The 20,367-nt window shown below is 43.5% G+C and overlaps 1 protein-coding gene across 2 annotated transcripts in view; it reads left to right on the top strand.

The window, feature by feature from the left end:
- Positions 1 to 20,367, top strand: part of celsr2 (cadherin, EGF LAG seven-pass G-type receptor 2) — a 329,991-nt gene that overhangs the window by 79,638 nt on the left and 229,986 nt on the right. For both annotated transcript variants that reach the window (XM_070858973.1, XM_070858972.1), the window contains exon 2: positions 15,507 to 16,145. In XM_070858973.1, the coding sequence (XP_070715074.1) occupies positions 15,507 to 16,145 (639 nt within the window). The remainder of the gene's footprint in view (positions 1 to 15,506; positions 16,146 to 20,367) is intronic.

Raw genomic sequence — 20,367 nt, 5'->3', positions numbered from 1 at the left:
ATAGTCCGCAATGTGAGCCTCACGACCTCACAGCCTCGCTATTGGCCCGTTGCTGTGCCTTCCTTTGATCTTGTCCACGCTGCTCCACCAATATATGTCATCGGATATCCATTAAATGGAACACATGCAATGACATTCAGAGCTGGCAAAAAAACAACTGACCCAAAACACACTTGCAGCTAACTCCCTCTCCTGCCTGTGCCACTCCTGAGGTCACGTCTCGAACACGCTTTTGATTTTTTTTCTCCCTGCATGGAAGCGTCTCTCTCCTGTTTCTTGCCTCTTGTGGCCGCCACATACTACGCCACAACCTCCCTTGTACTGCATAACTGTGCCGAATCAATCAACTCCATAAGGAGAATGACATTCGAATCCCACAGAAACGTTTTCAGTGTAACCATGCTTGTGGCCAAAAAACCTGGCATGAAGCTGCACTTGAATAGCGGGACAGCCAAAGGGAACTGGCCTTTGTTGCTCTAGTTGTACACTGTCTCGGTCTCTGACAGTTATTCTTTCTCTGGCTGCCAAGTTTGCTGCTTTTCTATTTTTGACTGCATTTTTAAAAAAAGCGAACTACCTTATTCCAGCTCTTGACGAGGCTGTATTTTATGTCGTCTTTCAAATGCAAATGACATCACTGGGAGACCATTTGTTCCCTTGTTCCAGTCCTTCTGAAGGCTATAAAACAATACAAGCCCCACTGTGATAATTCATTCGGAGATGTGTTTTGATCAGCATTTGTACCTACATTTTATAAAGACCAATTGTATATACTGGTAATTATAAAGTCCCCCTTGTTGTTCCTGTGTAAGTTGTATATGTTCTTAGTTCTACAGATTCAGTAATGCTGATTGTAACCGTAATATTTCAGCAAATTCTTTTTTTTTACAGATATTAAAATCTCTTGTTTGTGTGTGCTCCTCCTGCGTTTGCTAGTTTTCTTGCTTTCCCTCCTATTCCTCCTCCTCTTCTGAAGGCATTTCCTCCACAGACACCAATTGCCCACCAATACCTCCCAAGTAGCCATTTTGCAGCTGTGAGCCTGGACTGAGAGTTTGTCAATGAACTCAACCCCAGGAGACATTCCCAGCCAAATCCAGTCCTCCCCCCCCCCGCACCCAATATCCACACATGCAAAATTCCAGCAGGAGCCACTGGATAGTAATCAGAACTGGTAACCGTAACCCAACTTAGCCTTGTCAACCCAAGACATTAAGACCAATTGTAGTTCCCCGCCTGCCGCCCTAACTGAGATCAGTTCATTAAAATCTTTTACCTTTTGGAACATTCCTCAACTTATTCGTATGTACCCAAAGAGATGTTCGAACATTTTATTTTGCTCTCCTTCCCATCTATATGAATGACAGTTTGATATTGTTAGTAGTGAGCGTCAGACAAAAATAAGTTTTAAAATCTTATTGAATGTTTCTGTAATGAAAGAAAGACTTGCATTTATATAGCGTCTTTCACGACCACTGGACGTCTCAAAGCGCTTTACAGCCAATGTATTTGATACTAAATTGGAGGAGCTTACTATTGTGGTTGTACACAGTGCATCTGCTGAGCATTATGTGATCAGATCTATTGCTGCTTAAATTGTGTTACTTTTATTTGGCACCATAAAAGCTAACAAACTTAAAAATAGCCTGATCATCTGGCCATTTACATGTAGGAACTATATGTTTGCCCCTGGCAAACCTATCTGATGTCTCAGCTAACATAAAAGGTAATCCAAAAGTCTTGTAAAAGAAAGAAAGACTTGCATTTATATAGCGCCTTTCACGACCAAGGACATCGCAAAGCGCTTTACAGCCAATAAAGTACTTTTGAAGTGTAATCACTGTTGTAATGTGGGATTCGCGGCAGCCAACTTGCGCGCAGCAAACTCCCACAAACAGCAATGTGAAAATAACCAGATAATCTGTTTTTATTATGTTGATTGAGGGATAAATTATGCTCCTCTTCGAAATAGTGCCATGGGATCTTTTACGTCCACACAAACGGGCATTCGAGGCCCGGTTTAACGTCTCATCCGAAAGACTTCAAAACAAGAGCACTTTCTGATGTGCATTGGAGCTGCAATAATATGAACTTTTCTAATCCCAGATAATGTAAAGTTAAAATTACTGATGAAATCTACAGAACCTTACTATATTTGTTTCACAGTTGTTCTCGTGTATAAACAACAAAAAGTAATACTATAGCTTTTCCTTTTCCATGAGAGAGTGGGTGTGACAGTATATCAGTTCTGCACCATATTCCTCCCATAGCAGCTGCTATCTTCTCCGCAAAATGAGGAATGTATTCAGTTTCACCCCAGGGCAAGATCTTATCCCTAACTGAATTAGGAAGTTCAATTTCATAACATACCACAGCCGGTGTAACAAGACGATGATTCTATTATTAAGATGAGGCAACATATTTTTGAGTATTTCCTTGTTGCTGTAAAGTTACCATTGATCCGTTCATTGCGAGATTACACCATCCTGTTCAGACCAGACCTGAAATCGGCCAAAGTCTGACCCCAGAACGCAGTACATTGGAGCTGTTTTATACTGTCTGAATTGCTGCTTGTTTACCCAGACGCACTGCAGGGTTTGGTTTCATGCTGGTATTGTTTCACATGGACACCTTCTGACATGGCCAGTCCTCCTAAAATGCCCACCCTCAGCTGTTATCCATTTCAATTTGCTCATGGAGTGACAAAAAAGAAGCGACAACTTCAGGGCTCCTCTGATTACTCGGCTGATACGTAACTGAGCCATTCGGACCAGAATGACCTCGGTCTGATTCCCAGTCTTCACGGAGTTATTTACTGTCAGCTGGGCTGACAGTCGTGGTGCTACAATTGGCCTTATTGATCTTAGGCTAAGAATGGGGAAATTTCCCATCGCTGATCACTTCCCCACTGCCAACGCTCTCCTGACCGGCCTCCTGTGTCCATTTCATCACCAAAGCCACCTACGTAACATTGCCGATCTCAGCTGGTCTGCTGCTGAAACCCTCATCCATGCCTTTGTTGCCTCCAGACTCGACTCCTCCAATGGTCTCCTGACCAGACTCCCATCAACTTGAGCTCATCCAAAACTCTGCTGCCTGCATCCTAACTTGCCCAAAGTCATGTTCACCCATCACCCCTGTGCTCGCTGACCAACTTTGGCTCCCAGACCAGCAACGCCTCAATTTTTAAAATTTCCGCCCTTGTGTTCAAGTCGCTCCATGGCCTTGCACTTCCTTACCTCTGTAATCTCCTCCAGCCCCACAACCTTCTAAGATTGCCGCATTCCTCCAATTCTGGACACTTGTGTATCCCCGATTTCCTTTGCCCCATCAATTACGGCCGTGTCTTCAGCTGGCTGGGCCCTAAGCTCTGGAATTCCCTCCCTCAACCTCTCTGCCTCTCTACTTCGCCTTAAAACCTACCTCTGTGACTTAGCTTTTGTCACTTGTCCTAGTCTCTCTTTATGTGGCTCGGCGTCAAGTTAAGGGGCTGAAATTCGTAACCGCCCCATTTACCACGGCGTGGTGGGACTTTCTGCCATCCCGGCAGCGAAATTGGGGTAACCGCCCTGAGAGGAAGTGGAGTGCAATGTCATGTGCTCCACTTCCTCTCGGGGGCGGGACTGGGGCGCTAACTGTGGGAATTTTGCATCGCGCTGGGGGGAGCACCGTGCCCTCCCCTTCCATTAAAGGGGAAGGCACACTGCCGACTCTGCATCGGGGGGGAAGGGGCTAGCACTTCACCACTGGCCTCTTGGGGCACTACGGAATTTTAGCTCTGGGGCAAAAAAGGCTCATTGCGCCACAATGATGACATCGTCATTTACGGCGCAGCGGCCCAGGGCTCTACCGGCAGGAGGGGGCGCTACCGGTTTGTGCCTGTGCTACCTCCCACAGAATTTCACGGGAGTCGATAGCGGCCCTGTGCCCCGGGCGAGAAATCATTTACACCCCATTAGCGCCTCCCCCTCTAACGGGAGGCGCAAAGAACACAGATTTCTCCCCCTTTGCCTCGTAACGCTCCTGTGAAAAACCTTAGGATGTCTTGCTATGTTAACGGTGCCATATATAGATGCATGTTGTTGTTTTGGAAGCAAATGTGTGTGGAGGTCAGGTGAGGACCTATGATGCAGTCCCCCTCCCCCACAGTTGTGTGACCTGACCACACCCCTTGAGATTACTTGCGAAAATTGAGCTCTTGGTCACATTACCAGATGGAGACTAGCGGTGATTGGATGGTATACTCAACAGTATAAGCCAATATCTTCAGTGAAAGAGAGAAAAGACAGATTTCAACTGTGAAACTTCCCCACTGAGAGCATCAGTTGTAACTATGGCAGATGTACTTGATTATACAAATTTCATATACTGAGATTGGATTACAACACTAGAATAATTTGTGGCATAACTGTAACTTCAATTGATTTACAGAATAAATATGAAATTGATGTGCATTAGCAAGGATCCTTTGTGTCTGTGCTCACGGGAAGGAAGCAACTTAATGACTGGCTTCACCAACCTTAACCACATGTTATGAGCAAACTTCCCAGAGGATACACTTTCATTCTGAAGTTGGGTTTGTGGTCTAATTGTGAATGATGGTAATATTTCCTACAAACCTCACCTCTGACCCACCACTTTCCTGACTGATAACCGCCATCCTAAAATGCTCAAGGCTTTCTGAAGCTGTCAGTTACACTTCCAAACCAGAAGTACAGTTCTACTGCAGCCAGCTGAATCCTGGAACTATTCAACATTTAATCATATGTTCAATGTCGCAGCATCAAAACTGATCCAGTTGCTGTATAATTATGCTGGCCCAGATTTTGCTGTCAAAATAACGGTGAGGTTAATGGTGCTCTTTGTTGTTTCTGCGCAAATGGTGCAGCAACTTCAGGCCACGGACAGATACGTGGTTAAATGTTGCTGTCCGACTTTCACCACTCCACTGTTGGCCATGCAAACACGGCATCTGGCTGACTGCCTCACCATTGAAATACATTGAATATCATGAAGTTGCTGTAATTGTGCAGTAGATGCAAACTAAACTCGCCACAGAAAGTTAAGCCACATCATTTCAAGTCTAAATACCCTTTTAATGACATTATTACTGGCAATCAACCTCTCTGGCACTGAAAATTAACTACAGGCAACTCTCGATTATCCGGGTCCCTCGGGGATTGGGCTATGCCGGGTAAACGATTTCTCCGTTAGAGCAATTGACATAATGTTAAAACCCGATGCCCTCCCCGGCCAAAAGGACTCCGAATGCACCGGCCCGATACCCTCTCCGGCCGAAATTTTAAATCCCGTTACAATGGTTTCCCGTTGGATCCGTGTGCGGATAATTGAGAGTTGCCTGTATTACAGGTTTTAATTGTTGGAGATTAAAAAAAAAAGTAACATTTAAAAAGTGATTTAAAAACTTTTCTGTCCTTTTTTCCTTTCTCTCAATCCAATCTTTCTTTCCCTGTCTTTATTTCTCTTTTTGTACCTGATTTGACATTGAATTCACCCACTCTAATTTATACTTCCTTCTCACAATCCTTCAGTCTGATTGGTTAAGGAGATCCACAGTTCCTTGTCCTGCTCACTTGGGTCCCAGATGCTTGGTTTCCCTCACTGCGCCGTAATCATCTCACGCTTTCAGCAACTTGCCACGCAAAAAATTAAAAAACCTAAACGGGCAAGTCTTACTAATGTTAGACGCCCTGCTGCAGCCAAATTTGGCCCATTATCTTCACAATTGTTTTTTTAGGCACCATCCAATTATTTGACAGTTCAATTAAGTGATATGGTGATGTTCCTTGCTCAATCAACAGGCCAGAATAGATTTTAATCTACTTTTAACACTTATGAGCTTCCAAGAGGAGAAGTTTTTTTTAAACCAAATGTTTCTGTAAAATAGCAAACGTTAAATATAGAGGGCTGTAATTTTGGTTGTTTATAGCTTCTTCAGTTAGTGGCCAGAGGGGGTGTTATTGTGAGCATTAGAGCTTAGCAACCGGGCGCACAGCTTTTAGTGCCCTGACGGAAAATTAATTAAAGGCTCACTGGGGGCCCAAACCATTAACGCCTGTCTGCTGACGATCACTCCGATCATGACGTATTCCTGGTGCAACGCGCACGCTTGAGCCCCGGTCGGTAAATTCGATGTGTGTGCCTCATTGAGCGCCCGCCAATAGCGACGTCTGGAAAAACAGTCAGTGCAGGCTTGCAGAGTCGTTCACTGGTGGCTACTTAAAGGGATGAGGAAGCGCTTCCCTCGGAGGTCACAGTCAGTGCAACGTTTACACACAGCACGGTGCGTGAACCCCCGAGTTTACAGCGGCAGACAGACGTATCAGTAAAGGTTGGAAACAATGATTTTCAAAACTTTAATGGGTGCCTTACTATGCCACGCCTTTAAGTCTCTGCTTTTCCTGGGATCTGGTTCAGAGTTCCACGCAGGCTTAATAGGTTTGAAAAATGTACCGATCAAATTTTCCTTATCACCCGCCCCCACCTCCCCCCAGCTCTGGTGTGCAACTGCTGATTTATTGCCCCTGTCAGCTCTTGGACCAATTCGGGCGAATTTCTGGGCAAAAGACGCAAACTTTTTCAAGGCGCTAAACGTACCGGTCTGCAACAGAGGGCAACCGAATTTCTCCCCCAAAGATTTTTTAATGAAGTATGTTTTTACATAACACACTAAATTCTTCTAAATATACATTCATTTTAACCCTAATATCCAATCATTCTACATTTTTATTTGGGAGGGCGAGTCACACTTTGCAGTTAAAGAATATTTGTAGCACAAATGATCCCAAAATTGTGCTGGGCTGTAAAATGGAGCATTTTTACACTCAACTTCACACCACTTTCTTATAAAAGAATGAACATACTGTGAAATTGTAGCTGCAGAGCATTACTGCTTTATCACCACTTCAGCATCATCTCCAAAGCAAACAAGCACGACGATATCAAACATTGTTCCTCTCCTGTCGAGGAGAAAGATTTGTTTTTCTGTCCGGGAAAGTGCTAACGGTTGGGTGTGTACTGTTCATTTATAACCACAACATGCATTTATAACCCGAGGGTTTTACGTTGTGGTGGCGGTGCAGATGGTATTGGTGGTGGGGGGCTGGTGGTGATGGACACTGGGCAGGAAACTTTGGGAGTCTGGGGAAGTGCGGTGAGGGAACGAAAAAGAGCGCAGTTTGAAGAAGTCGGTTTGAAGATTGGAATGATACCTCTTTTTGTGGCTCCCTCTCCTAATTATGAGGGTGATGAGAGCCACGATGACAAATTGGGAGTTTATTTAACATGGTTCAATTGCAACACTTCATGCAAGTGTGCCTGTTGACACCTGCCAAGTTCTGCAATCTGCCTTTTCCTTGTTCTGTCCTGCACTTTGTTTGGAAGAGGGCTGCTTTGATTCTGTAGGATGTTTGTTGATGCTTACTTGAACAAACGCATGTTCTTATTGTGTTTACTGAGATTTCCCCCCCCCCCCCTCTAACTCTATAATTAGCAACTGCTCATCTTGGTTTTAATGATTTCAGCTGGAGTGCTGTGTATTCCTTCAGGCAAAAGGTGTTCTTGGTATCAGTTCAGTCAGTTAATTTCTCCCTTGACTCCAAAAAATTAATCTGTAGTGGAAAGAAATCTTTAAATGCTAGAAATCTGTAATAGAAACCAGAACTGCCATCTGTCAACATCTGACAACAAAAAAGTTAGGTTAATATTTCAAGTAGAGATCCATTATGAGAACTCTCCTTCAATATAAATGTTATCATTAAAACAATGTACTTTTATTAATCTTTGTGTCCAGATAGTCGTCATATGCCTCAACTGACCAATTGAGGATCAGGCTATGATGGAGAAACTAAAATATCTTTGTTGAATAGCTTATATTTTCAGATGATCCTTGTGGGATTTCCGAATGATTTGGTGGATACACAAAAGGGATAAATTAATGAAAAACATCACTTTTTGAAACAAACAGGCTAACCTGAATCTGTTTTAGTTACGCCTGTGTTTTGAGTCCTCTGAATATCTGAATTTTGCTTTACCTTGAATGCAGAATTTAGCATTTGAGGTGAATTGTCACTAACCATCAGGATTATAGGATATAATTAATGAAACAGCTGTGACAAGATGGCATAATATTGGCACACATTTAACTTCAACACATTGTGCTGCAAAATGGTAGGTTCCAGGTTTGTGTTGTGACAAAGCTTTGCCATTGTATAGAAAGGAACATAGGAAAATTAGGAACAGTAGGCCATTCAGCCCCTCAAGCCTGCTTCGCCATTGAATTAGATCATGGCTGATCTATACCTCATCTCCATTTTCCTGCCTTAACTCATATCCCTTGATACCCTTACTTAACAAAAATCTATTGACCTTGATCCTGAAAGCTCCAATTGACCCAGCATGCACAGCCTTTTTTTGCGGGGGGTGGGGTACGGGAGGAACTTCCAGATTTCCACTACCCTTTGTGTGAAACAGTGCTTTCTGGTTTCACTCCGAAATGGCTTAGCTATCATTTTAAGATGATGTCCCCTTATTCTTGATTCTCCCACCAGAAGAAATAGTTTCTCTGTATCTACCCTACCAAATTATTTTATCATTTTCAACACCTCGATCAGATCACCCCTTATTCTTCTAAACTCAAGGGAATAAAAGCCAAGTTTATGCAACCTGTCCTCATAATTTTACCCTTTCAGCCCCAGTATCATTCTGGTAAATCTGCACTGCACCTCCTCCGAGACCAGTATATCATTCTTGGGGTGTGCTGCCCAGACCTGAACGCAGTATTCCAGATGGGGTCTGATCGAGGCAATATACAACTGAAGCATGACGCCCTCCTATTTGTATTCCAGCCCCGTTGAGATACAAGCCAACATTCCATTAGCCTTTGTGATTGCTTATTGTACTTGTCTAAGAGCTTTAAATAATTTGTGTACTTGGGACTCCCAAATCTCTTTGCTCCTCTACCGAAATTAGTATTACACCACTTACAAACACTCCGATTCATTTTTCTTATGTCTAAAGTGAATGACCTCACACTTGGCTACATTGATCTCCATGTGCCTTAGTTTTATCCATTCACACTTTCTCACAGACCAGCAGAGGTTGCTGGATAGCAACCAGTAGGATTCCGAGAGAATGTTGCCCTTCCTCGCTTGGGTTACTGAGGCCAGTTGTAGTGTCCCTGCCATTCTCCTGCCCGAGTTCAGCTAACTCTGCAGGGAGATTACATTCCATTTTCACTTCTTACTCTTGACAACATGCCTATGTGCAGCTGACAAGATTCAGATTTTCACATTCTACTAATGACACTACTTCAATTGTCTAACAACAATGGCTGTTGATTTAGTTTTTTAATTTACCAACTCTTTCATGGGATGATGAGATCTGAAGGCAAAGCATGGTTTAATTACTCTTCATACAGTACACCAAAGTCTAAGACTTTATCAGCAGTTTCTGAAAACGAGTCACCCATTCTTGCCAATCAAAATAGCTGTCCTGTCTGCCATTTCTCGTTGATGTAAAAGAACCTCCTCCTCCTCCTCCTCCCTCCTCATCATCATCATCATCATCATCCTCATCCTCATCCTCATCCTCATCCTCATCCTCATCCTCATCATCCTCCTCCTCCTCCTCCCCCCCATCCCCCCATCCCCCCCTCGGAATCTAGGAAGACTTGCTTCCACTCTTAAAATGAATCCTTAGGTGGCTGAACAGTCCAATACGAGAACCACAGTCCCTGTCACAGGTGGAACAGATGGTCGTTGAGGGAAAGGGTAATTAATCTCTACCTGTACTCACCTGTGCGAGAAGCAACTTGATCTTCTGTGCAGGAGCTACCATCCAGTACCCCACCTGCACAATTGCCAGATTTGTTCCCAATGCATGCTGGAAGGAATGGGACGAGGTTGGCACGCTCTGGTACTCTTTATGGACATGTCCTTGGTCCAAGAATGCACTATTCGATGAAGAGCAAGGGACTTTTGCCATTTATCCCTCAACCAATACCATCAAAATAGATTACACCTGCACTTATTTCATCGCTGTTTGTGGGACCTTGCTGTGTGCAAATTGGTTGCCACATTTCCCTACATTACAACAGCGACTACACTTCACAGGTAATTAATTGGCTCTTTTGATGAGCTGAGGTCAAGAAAGGTGCTGTAAAGTTCATTCTTTTACTGGGTTTTATTTGTGAATGGCATTTGTGGTTGGCATTCTGGCTTAATTTATATACCACATGCCTGGAAGAATCTCTACCTGTACTCACCTGTGTGAGAGGCAATTTGATCTTCTGTGCAGGATCTACCATTCAGTAGCCCACCTGCACAATTGCCAGATTTGTTCCTAATGTACGCTGGAAGGAATGGGACGAGGTTGGCACGCTCTGGTATTTTATGAACATGTCCTCGGTCCAAGAATATTGTCTGTCACTGTGAATGGAATTAAAGTGATCACAGAACTTTTGGTTGAACTTCTGTATGCTGGGGCCTCTTATGGAAATCCCATTGGACTCTAGTATGGGAAACCTGGTTGATCTCTGCTGTACAACAATGCATTCCAGTCGTTTGACATCAGGCTCATACAGCTTTGTACTCTATCTGGATCAAGTGATTGTGGAAGGTCGCTAATCATAAGAGATTATGATTCTGAAAACGGGTCACCCATACTTGTCAACTAAAATAGCTGTCCTGTCTGACCTTTCTGGTTGATGTAAAATAACCCATTGCATTGTTCGATGAAGAGCAAGGGACTTTCCCATTTATCTCTCAACCAATACCATCAAAATAGATTACATCGTCACCTATTTCATTGCTGTTTGTGGGACCTAGCTGTGCGCAAATTGGTTGCCACATTTCCCTACATTACAACAGTGACTGCACTTCAAAGGTAATTAGCTTTGACGTTCAGGATGGAATGTTGCTCTTTCTTTCACTGCACTGCAGGGAGATGTCCTGATTTGATCTAGATACGTTTTCCCTTTGGAAGAAGTGTAGGTGCCTCCAATTTTATGCTTCCCTTCCACAGGCTTCCCATTCATTCTATTTCTCCATTTACAGTGTAGGTCTACCCTGAACCCCTCCCCACCCCAAGTAGTGCTACCTTTTCTCATAGTTCCAGTTGCCTCTCCTTTACCATGTGAGGATGGGACTCTGCTCTTCTCATTTTGTTCGGTGGTTCTTTCCGAGCTTTCCTTTTGTCTCCTATAACTTTTCCTCCACTGGCTGTGCTCCGCAGTGCTCTTTATTCTTCCAGAATCCTCACATTGATTTCAGGGCTATCTTGATCCTCCATCTAAATGTTTTTACCTTGACTGCAATTGATAATTCTTAAAGGTTTGATGGCTTTCCTGCTCGGATTTGTGAGGTCATTTGCCTTTTGTGCGTGATTATATTCTTGGAAAACGGGATAAATATATTGTTTAAAAAAAAGTCCCTTCCAACAGTTTGAATCTTGTTACAACAACAACAACAAAAACTTTTATTTATATAGCGCCTTTAACATAGTGAAACATCCCGAGGCGCTTCACAGGAGTGTTATGCGATTTAGAAATGTGACATTTTTACCTCATTGCTTCTTTTCAGCTGGAGCCAGCATTGTCTCCATTTTCTTTTATGGACTCATCATTTGACTCTGAGCTTATTGGGCTCACGGTTTTGAAAGCACTGCGTTCTGTTCTCCCCAGATAAAATCCTTTCGGGGATTGCCGATGACTCATGCATTATGTACTTTTGCTGTCGGGTAGAATTTGCCACAATACGTAATTTGCAATATAACCCGAGAAACCCAGCAGAGATTGTCCTTCAACAGAACTGATTCCTGCTCTCGACATATCTTTTGAGGAATTGGATGACAACCTGCTGATATCACTAATTATTTGCGAACTCTCCGACCGTAAAGTAGGTGTAACCAGAGAGTTCAGTTCCAGAGTTGTGAGTGACATTGAACTGGGAATTGGCAGGGCTGTGGTACAGCGGGTGGCAGATTTATTTCTTCCCTGTCCGGCTTTCTTCATTGTTAATATTTTCAAAGCCCCTGGAAGTGATATTTCACCTCCAAGCAAATAAAAACATGAAATATGTCCTCACTTTCCTCACGGTGAGACATATTCTGAAGCTACTTAAATATCAAGCCCGGTAAGATTTATAAACCGGACTTTTATCTTGAAGAACTAGGGAAAGGAAAGTATTTGAATATACAGCAGAAATTCAGAAGGAACAGGCTAAAGATGAAACCATTTTAGCAGCGTAAGGCATTGAATGTCTTCGCTGCGCCAGATTAACATTGGTATTTATTTTTCATGAGAGCTGTTATTGCGCAGAATTACTACATTTATAGCTGTTCTAATACAATTTCCAAATTTTTGATTTGGAAGATAGTTTGACAGAAAATCCAACTAATATACTGTGCTGCAGCTCTGCTTTGGGAGCGATCATGACCAGATGTTGGGTGCTGATTCACGTTTATGGTCCTGGTTAACTGTAGTATCTACATATCGATGCATTTATAAAGATCACACGATCTTTGCCTCATTGCGGAATCACATGAGCGTAATGCTGGTACTTAACACAGAATATATTTCAGGCAAATATTTGAACACCTTAGCAACTGTTATCGTAGTGTAGCCACTATTTTTCTATCCTTTACTTCTCTCGTCTCCTGAAAGTAGTGGCGCACATTACAGAATGATTCCGAAACAACTGCGAAGCCACCAAGATCTTGGTCAATGATCTTTCCCTGCCATCTTAGACGGTGAGAGGGAGAGATTTGGGGCGTTTGCGCCTTCCGCTAGCACCCCCAGGCGCAATCAGCTTTTCGCCAGGGCACAGCGCTGCTGACGACTTCCGTGAAATCCCGCGGGAGTTTAGCAGCGGCGGTAACTGGTAGTGCCCCGCGCTGCTGCGGCTGTCATCACCGTGCGCAGCGACCCGTTTTCACCCCGGAGTGAAAATTCGGTAACGCCCTCCCCCCGAAGCTGTGCCGGGTGATGCCAGTGGCAGCTTCAGCGGGTGTGTACCGGGCTGCAGGCCGTTTGGGGGAGGGGGGGGGGGGGGTGAAATTTAAAGGGGAGGTGGCGCTTAGGGAAACGAAAATCGTCCGAGTTACCGATTGCGGCCTGCTGCATGTCGGATCACCGGCGTCTGTGCCGCGATCTTGCAGCCCAACACTCCTTGTGTGCCAGGCTGATGCCACGGCACTCTGCTCCCTGGTAGTCCAGTTAAGGACCCACAGAGTCGGCAGCTTGGCCCTCCCCTTTACTGAAGGGAGGTCCTTCTCTACGCGGTAGTGCAACGCGTCCCACTACGTAGCGCTGCACCCCTCATTGATTCCTTCCGCCCCGCTCGCACCCCATAGAGCAAGTGGAGTGTGTTATTTTGCGTTCCTCTTGCTCTCCGGGGTGGTAAGCCAAATGTAGGACCCAGAGCGGGACTTCCACGCCTGGCACAGAAACTCCCGCCTCGTGGTGTTAACGCCCCTAAATGGGGCGCTGCGTAATTTCCCCCCCCCCCCCCCGAACTTTGATCGGCTCATTTTGCTATTGGGGGCAGCAGAACTCGCTGGATAACAATCAGGAATGGGAACCTTAACTGGTTTCTGCCCCCTTAGCACAAGACATTGAGGTCAATTATACTGTGTTCCGATTGAGATCAGCTCCTCCCAAACCCGCAACCTCTGTACCCTAGAAGGACAAGGGCAGTTAGGCGCATGAGAACGCCATCTCCTCCACATTCCACACCCTGACTTGGAAATATACCGCCGTTCCTTTGTCGTCGCTGCATCAAAATCCTGGAACTCACTCTAACAGCACTGTGGGAGCACATGCACTACAATGGTTCAAGAAGATGGCTCTCACCATCACCTTCTCAAGGGCAATTAGGGATGTGCAATAAATGCTGGCCTTGCCAGCGACGTCCACATCCCAGGAACGAATATAAAAAAAAGCTAACTCAGCACAAACCAGGGATCGAACGCACAACCTCCTTCTTTATAGGACCAGATACCACACCAGACGGTGCATTTATCAACCACCAGAGCACCGTAAAACACATTTATAAGCAGCTGATGCTCATATGAATTAATATTATTTAAAAATTCTACATTCTAATCAGTTCATTTAAATTTTGTTCTCTTAGGATACAATGTAAAATAATGAATCACATCAATTCTGGGGAACAGCATGTCTCTCTAAAGTATCCTCTGTTGGTCAGCCACTCCAGAAAGAGACTTTCATAACTTCCTTTTGCCAATAATTTATGAGTTATGTGCCTTTTCACACTTCGAAAAGAAGAATAAGAAAATCAATCACTGGTGCAGTGTCGGTATCTATAGCAGGACTCTGTTAGGAGATTCACTTTAATTGAGGTTATATTGATTTTTGTGACTGATAATCAAATGGTGAGATAAGTTCAAATATGTGTTGGTACTTTTTGGATTATACAAAAAGTAGTGGATGAGAAGTAGATTACAGACAAGCATGCAGATCTAAATAGGTATCGGGCTGCACTATATAAAGATCCTACTTAAAGAAAGAAAGACTTGGATTTATATAGCGCCTTTCATGACCATTAGATATCTCAAAGCGCTTTACAGCCAATGAAGTACTTTTGCAGCAGAGTCACTGTTGTAATGTAGGAAATGTACCTACCCATAAATATATGGGTGAATGCAGAAGTAATATTATCCTACACACATAACTATCATTACTTAATAAATTATGTTTTTTTTTCTAAATCCTGACCATGAAAATGTCTGGGATGTTATTCAAGTGGGTTTATTTCAGGGGCAAAATGGCAGTTTCTATTTTTTTTTTGACAAAGGAAGGGGTAAGATGATGGTTGACACAAAGTAGTACAGGTTGAACCTCCCTTATCCAGAACTCTCTTATCCAGAACCGCCCCTCATCCAGAACCATTCTTGGCCACCAGGTGGCGCATGCGCAGAATTCTGACATGAACAGATTGAAGTCCTGCCTCGCTGCCGACTCTCGCAATCACTGGCCTGACTCTGCGATTCATCGCCCCCGCCACCCCACCCCCCCATGATCTCTCTGCCGCACTCCCAGCCCCAAGCCAGCCAGCCCCGCTATCCCCTTGCCATCCAATTTAACGTGACCAGACCTTGACCAGAAAAATCCCTTATCCCGAACAGGCCAAGTCCCGAGGGTTCCGGATAAGGAGTTGTTGCATTTTACATCTGATATGAAGTTACAGATTTCAACAAAATTAATTGCCTATAAATTAGCATGAGTGATGTTTTGATATGAATATTTAATGAATCCTATCCAGTTCTTCTTCTCCCTCAGTTTCAAAGGAACGGCTAGCCCATTTATTTTAATTGAATTTCTGCCTCTGTTAAAAAGGAATTAAGAGGAATTTCATACAGTAACATAGTTTGCAATAAGCTATATTGTTCAGAAAATCTAGATTAAAAGGGCTGGTGTATTATAGCAGATGCCCTATGTAATAAGGCTTTTTGTCCTTGTTTTTCAGATGGCATTCACAGTGTGACAGCCCAGTGTACACTGCAGGTCACTATCATCACTGACGAAATGTTGAGCAACAGCATCACTTTACGCCTGGAGAACATGTCCCAAGAGAAGTTTCTCTCTCCACTCCTATCTTTGTTTGTTGAGGGAGTGGCCACTGTATTATCTGCGATGAAAGAGGACATTGTGATATTCAACATACAGAATGATACGGACGTGAGGGCCACTATCCTCAATGTCAGTCTGTCTGTCTTGTTGCCCGGTGGGGCCCACAATCAATTCTTCTCCTCCGAGGACCTACAGGAGCAGATTTACCTCAACCGCACTCTTCTGACCGCCATCTCCACTCAAAGGGTGCTGCCATTTGATGACAATATCTGCCTCCGGGAACCCTGTGAGAATTACATGAAGTGTGTGTCTGTGTTGAAGTTCGATAGCTCCGCCCCCTTCATCACCTCGGATACCATCTTGTTTCGTCCCATCCATCCGATAAATGGCTTGAGGTGTCGGTGTCCAGCAGGGTTCACTGGAGACTACTGCGAAACAGAAATTGACCTGTGTTACTCAAACCCCTGTGGAACCAACGGGATTTGTCGGAGTCGGGAAGGAGGGTACACCTGTGAGTGCCATGAAGACTACACAGGTAAGTTCCAAATCATGGGCAGTTTTACTTATCAATCCACTGGAACATGAGAAACCAGGTTCTGTTTGAATGGAAAGCAAATTGTTTCATGTAAGATCTTCACAGCTGTTAGGATGTTACTTGCGATAGCCCCATAAATCCAGTGATGCAGCCAGTTGTCATTTACCTGCTCGTTTTCATTTCTGTTCAATACAATGTTAAATATCAGAGTTTAGGTCAAATACTGTTTAGGCCGTTTAACATCCACTTCCCTGATGTCCTTCCAATAAGTCAACAACATGTCAATGCAATAACTGAATGAATAAGAACTTCACTAGCTTAAAATCAAGCCTTTACTCTTACTGGTTAACAACAAAGTATGCGTATTTTCATGACTCCCATGTATTTGCTTCCTTGGGTTCTTTGCTTAAGAGTTCATAGCAACACATTGCTATTAAGAACTGGTTGATTTATCAGCAAAGGTTTAACAATCACACTACACATTACCAGTTCATCCACCAGGCTGATAACCACATGCCTCATCGTGGATCCCCTGAACCCAATTAGCTGGGATTTTATTGAACCTTGTGAACATCACGTGATTGGCTAAGCCATTCATAATGCAACAGCTCTACAACTATTTTAGTTGCTCTTGTAAATCAAATTTCAATCAAGTGCCCCCCGATTAAATTAACTTTTCAAATTAACTTTTAACAATAAATGGTAAAATTAAAATTTGGTTGTGGGGGGTGATGATGCACTCCAGTCCCTCCGGTGCCCACCTCTTGTGGAAGGCCGCGAGCTTACTGGTGGACACCGCGTGCTCCATCTCCAGGAACACTCTGGCTCGAATGTACCCGTGGAAGAGAGGCAGGCAGTCGGGCTGAATGACCCCCTCGACCACCCGCTGCCTGCACCTGTTGATGGCCTCCTTGGCCAGGTGCATACGTTACACTGACAATTTTTTTTTAACAATTTAAAATTATGTTGTTTCATTACCCATTAACTATCTTTAGTACAATTAGCAAGTACTGCTAACAGTTCAGCATTTTCTTTTTATTAATTCTCATTATAAAAGCAAACATCTGCGCAGGCTTACTGAGAGAAAATCATGTTTAGCTTCATTTGTTTCCTTACAATACTTTACTGTACCATCCACTCAGGTCAAAATATGATTTTTGTTTTAATTACAAAAGCTGTTGGTGTGCTGTGTATGTGAGAGAGTCATTTAAAAAAAAATGCTATTTTTACAGTAGATTTCCCCAACAAATGGTTCCATCACCAAACAATCGGCTAAATAGACTTCAGCAAAATAGGAAAGAAGTCAGGCCTGTGTTTGTGTATTCCTCTCTTTCCCAGTAATATTCTCCCCTCATCCAATCCTGAAGGTGATGATTCCTTGCTGGGTCGGACCGGTCCACAGGCACTGGTTGCCATCCAACATCTCACCCAAGTGGTCATTCTTCATTGGGAACTTAGATGGTGAATATCGACAGGCTATTTGAATATGGGGGGGCATCACAGCCAGGTCCAATCTTGTCTGTACATAGCTTCTGGCAGATGTCTTTGATCAGGAGTGGAAACACTGTCCAATTTCTCCTCCCCCACTCCCAGCAAAGGAACACTGAAAGAAAAGAAAGACTTCCATTTATATAGCACCTTTCATGGCCACCGAATGTCACAAAGCGCTTTACAGCCAATGAAGTACTTTTGGAGTGTAGCCACTGTTGTAATGTAGGAAATGCAACAGGCAATTTGTGCACAAGCAAGCGCCCACAAACAGCAATGTGATAATGACCAGATAATCTGATTTTAGTGATGTTGATTGAGGGAGAAATATTGGCCAATACATTAGGCTTACCCCCCCACCCTGCTCTTCTTTGAAATAGTGCCACGGGATCTTTTATGTCCATCTGAGAGAGCAGAGGGGGCCTTGATATAATGTCTCACCCAAAAGACGGCACCTCCAACAGTGCAGCGCTCCCTCAGCACTGCACTGGAGTGGAGTGTCAGCCTAGATTTATGTGCTCAAGTCTTTGGAGTGGGACTTGAACCCACAACCTTCTGACTCCGAGGCGAGGGTGCTACCCACTGAGCTACAGCTGACACTGAGGTCGATTGCAGCACCCTGACTGGTGCCTAGGCTGAGATCAGCTAACTGAGCACACAACATAGGAATTATCTGCTCTGTAATGCTCAGTTACCCAGCGCCTTAAGCAACTGAGTCCTTGTGGAAACTCAGATGTACTATTTCAGTGCAAGTCGATCAATTGGAATCCCATGGTGCAAAGCAGCACAACCTCAAAAACAGCACAAAAGACGCTGCCTATTGAGGAAACCAGCATTTGTGATTAAACTCTTTTGCCTCTTATAAATTTCAAAATTAGTGGTTTATTGTGTTATTACACAATTGCTTCATCTTTTGGCCATGATTGGTGGAACAGCTGTAAGATTCGTGTGAATGTGGGTGATCACAATCCAGTCTTATTTGGTGTTCGATCCAGTGCACAAAACTTCAATAATCAAACGCAAGTTGAGGCAACAGGATTCACCATTACAGGAAAAGAGAGAATTCACTCTGCAGTAAGCTGGCTTTTCATAGGGTGCTTGTTTTCCTCCACCGGTTTTCTCCCCTTACACCCCTGGCTGTTACAAATGTTGGGTCTACACTAAATATTCTCTTGGCTTCAGCATCACTGGCCAGTCCTGTAAGAAAACCCAGTGTCCCATAAGATCTGCAGAGTATCGTTACTACTTAATATCTAGTTCAACAATGTGACCCATGGCCTGTAACAATAAGATAGCTCGTGTGTGTCAGATACTGTGATTTTGCAGATGTTCCGCCATGCATTTCTCCTAACTTTTGGAACGTGGAATAAAGAGCACTCGGGTGAGATGAGGCCAGTTGTAAACTGACAAACTGGTTTATTTTATATGTAAAATGTAAAGGAACAGAAAACTGTTTTCACAGCAAGACTTGGCGCTCCCCAAAACATCCAGGTAATAAATGACGATAACTTTGTTCTTTGATGTGGGTCCGCCTCACCTTACAAGGCAGAAATGCTGAACTAACTTGTGAAAGTGAGACTCTGCCACTCTGACAACTCTGGAATGTGCTAACGACCCTCCCCATTGTCTCGAAACTGGTATAGATAACCATTCTTAACCCATTTCTCATCCAGGACTCCATCATAATTCTCGAACAAACTTTGTTTCAGTGGCTCCAGGTTTATTGCTTTTGGGCTAGAAACTTCTGGCGGAGCTCTGAGAATCTACCCTTTGTAACCTGAACATGACGTTATGTTCGAAAAGATATTTTTTTGAGTTTTCCCCCTAGGCCCAACCACAGCCTCGGACTAAATTTTAAACACTTACCGTCCATTCTGGTAAGAACCACCTGTTTCACCTAGTTTCGCCTTTAACCACCGAGAAACCGCCGAGAAACTTGGTGTAAGATCCATTTTCTCGCCGGACGGTATTTTAAAATCTTTTTTCTAGAAATTTTCCCAAGTGTTATTTGCAGAATCTTAGCGGTCTTTCTGGGTGGCAATCGGGCAGTGGGGGCTTTAGGGAAAGTCTAGCCCTTTGTATATTTTAAATAGACTTCTGGGCTAAATAGATTTTAAAAATCTTGAAACATTACAGTGCTGATTGATACTGAGATATGGTACAGTTTTAATTTTTTTAAATTTCACTCGCTTTCCGAATTTCATGCTGGAAGTTTATCTTGGGCAAAACTCCAAACATGGCAGATGTAATGGAATGGTAGCCGTCACTCCAGCTAATTTTTAAGAGAAGCCTCAGTTCAAAAGATTAGATTGTATGGAAAACTTCGACAGCAGTCATTACATTTACCTTGGACAACTTTCAAAGTTATGTCACCATTTTGTTGGATATCAGGTATAAAGACTTCAATTTGCAATAATGGCCTCAAACAGTTTCTTGTCATTTTTAAGTTACGTGAACTCTCTGTTTAAGGTGCAAGAAGAAGCTTGTTTTAATTCCCTCAAAGTATGTCAGTGAGCAAGTTGAGAAACGAGATATATAGGTACATTAGCTTGTCTAATACGTGTCCATACACATAATTGAATCTTTTGTTGTATAGGACAAGAAATTTAAAACAAAATGCAAAATACTGCCGAAGTCTGAAATAAAAGCAGAAAGTGTTGGAGACTCGAGCAGGTCAGGCAGCATCTATAGAGAGAGGAAGTTAGGGGTAACGTCAGAACATAGGGTCATAGAC

This window comes from Pristiophorus japonicus, chromosome 17 (assembly GCF_044704955.1).
Source record: "Pristiophorus japonicus isolate sPriJap1 chromosome 17, sPriJap1.hap1, whole genome shotgun sequence".
Taxonomy (NCBI): Eukaryota; Metazoa; Chordata; class Chondrichthyes; family Pristiophoridae; genus Pristiophorus; species Pristiophorus japonicus.
This window is presented reverse-complemented; position numbering and strand designations above follow the sequence as displayed.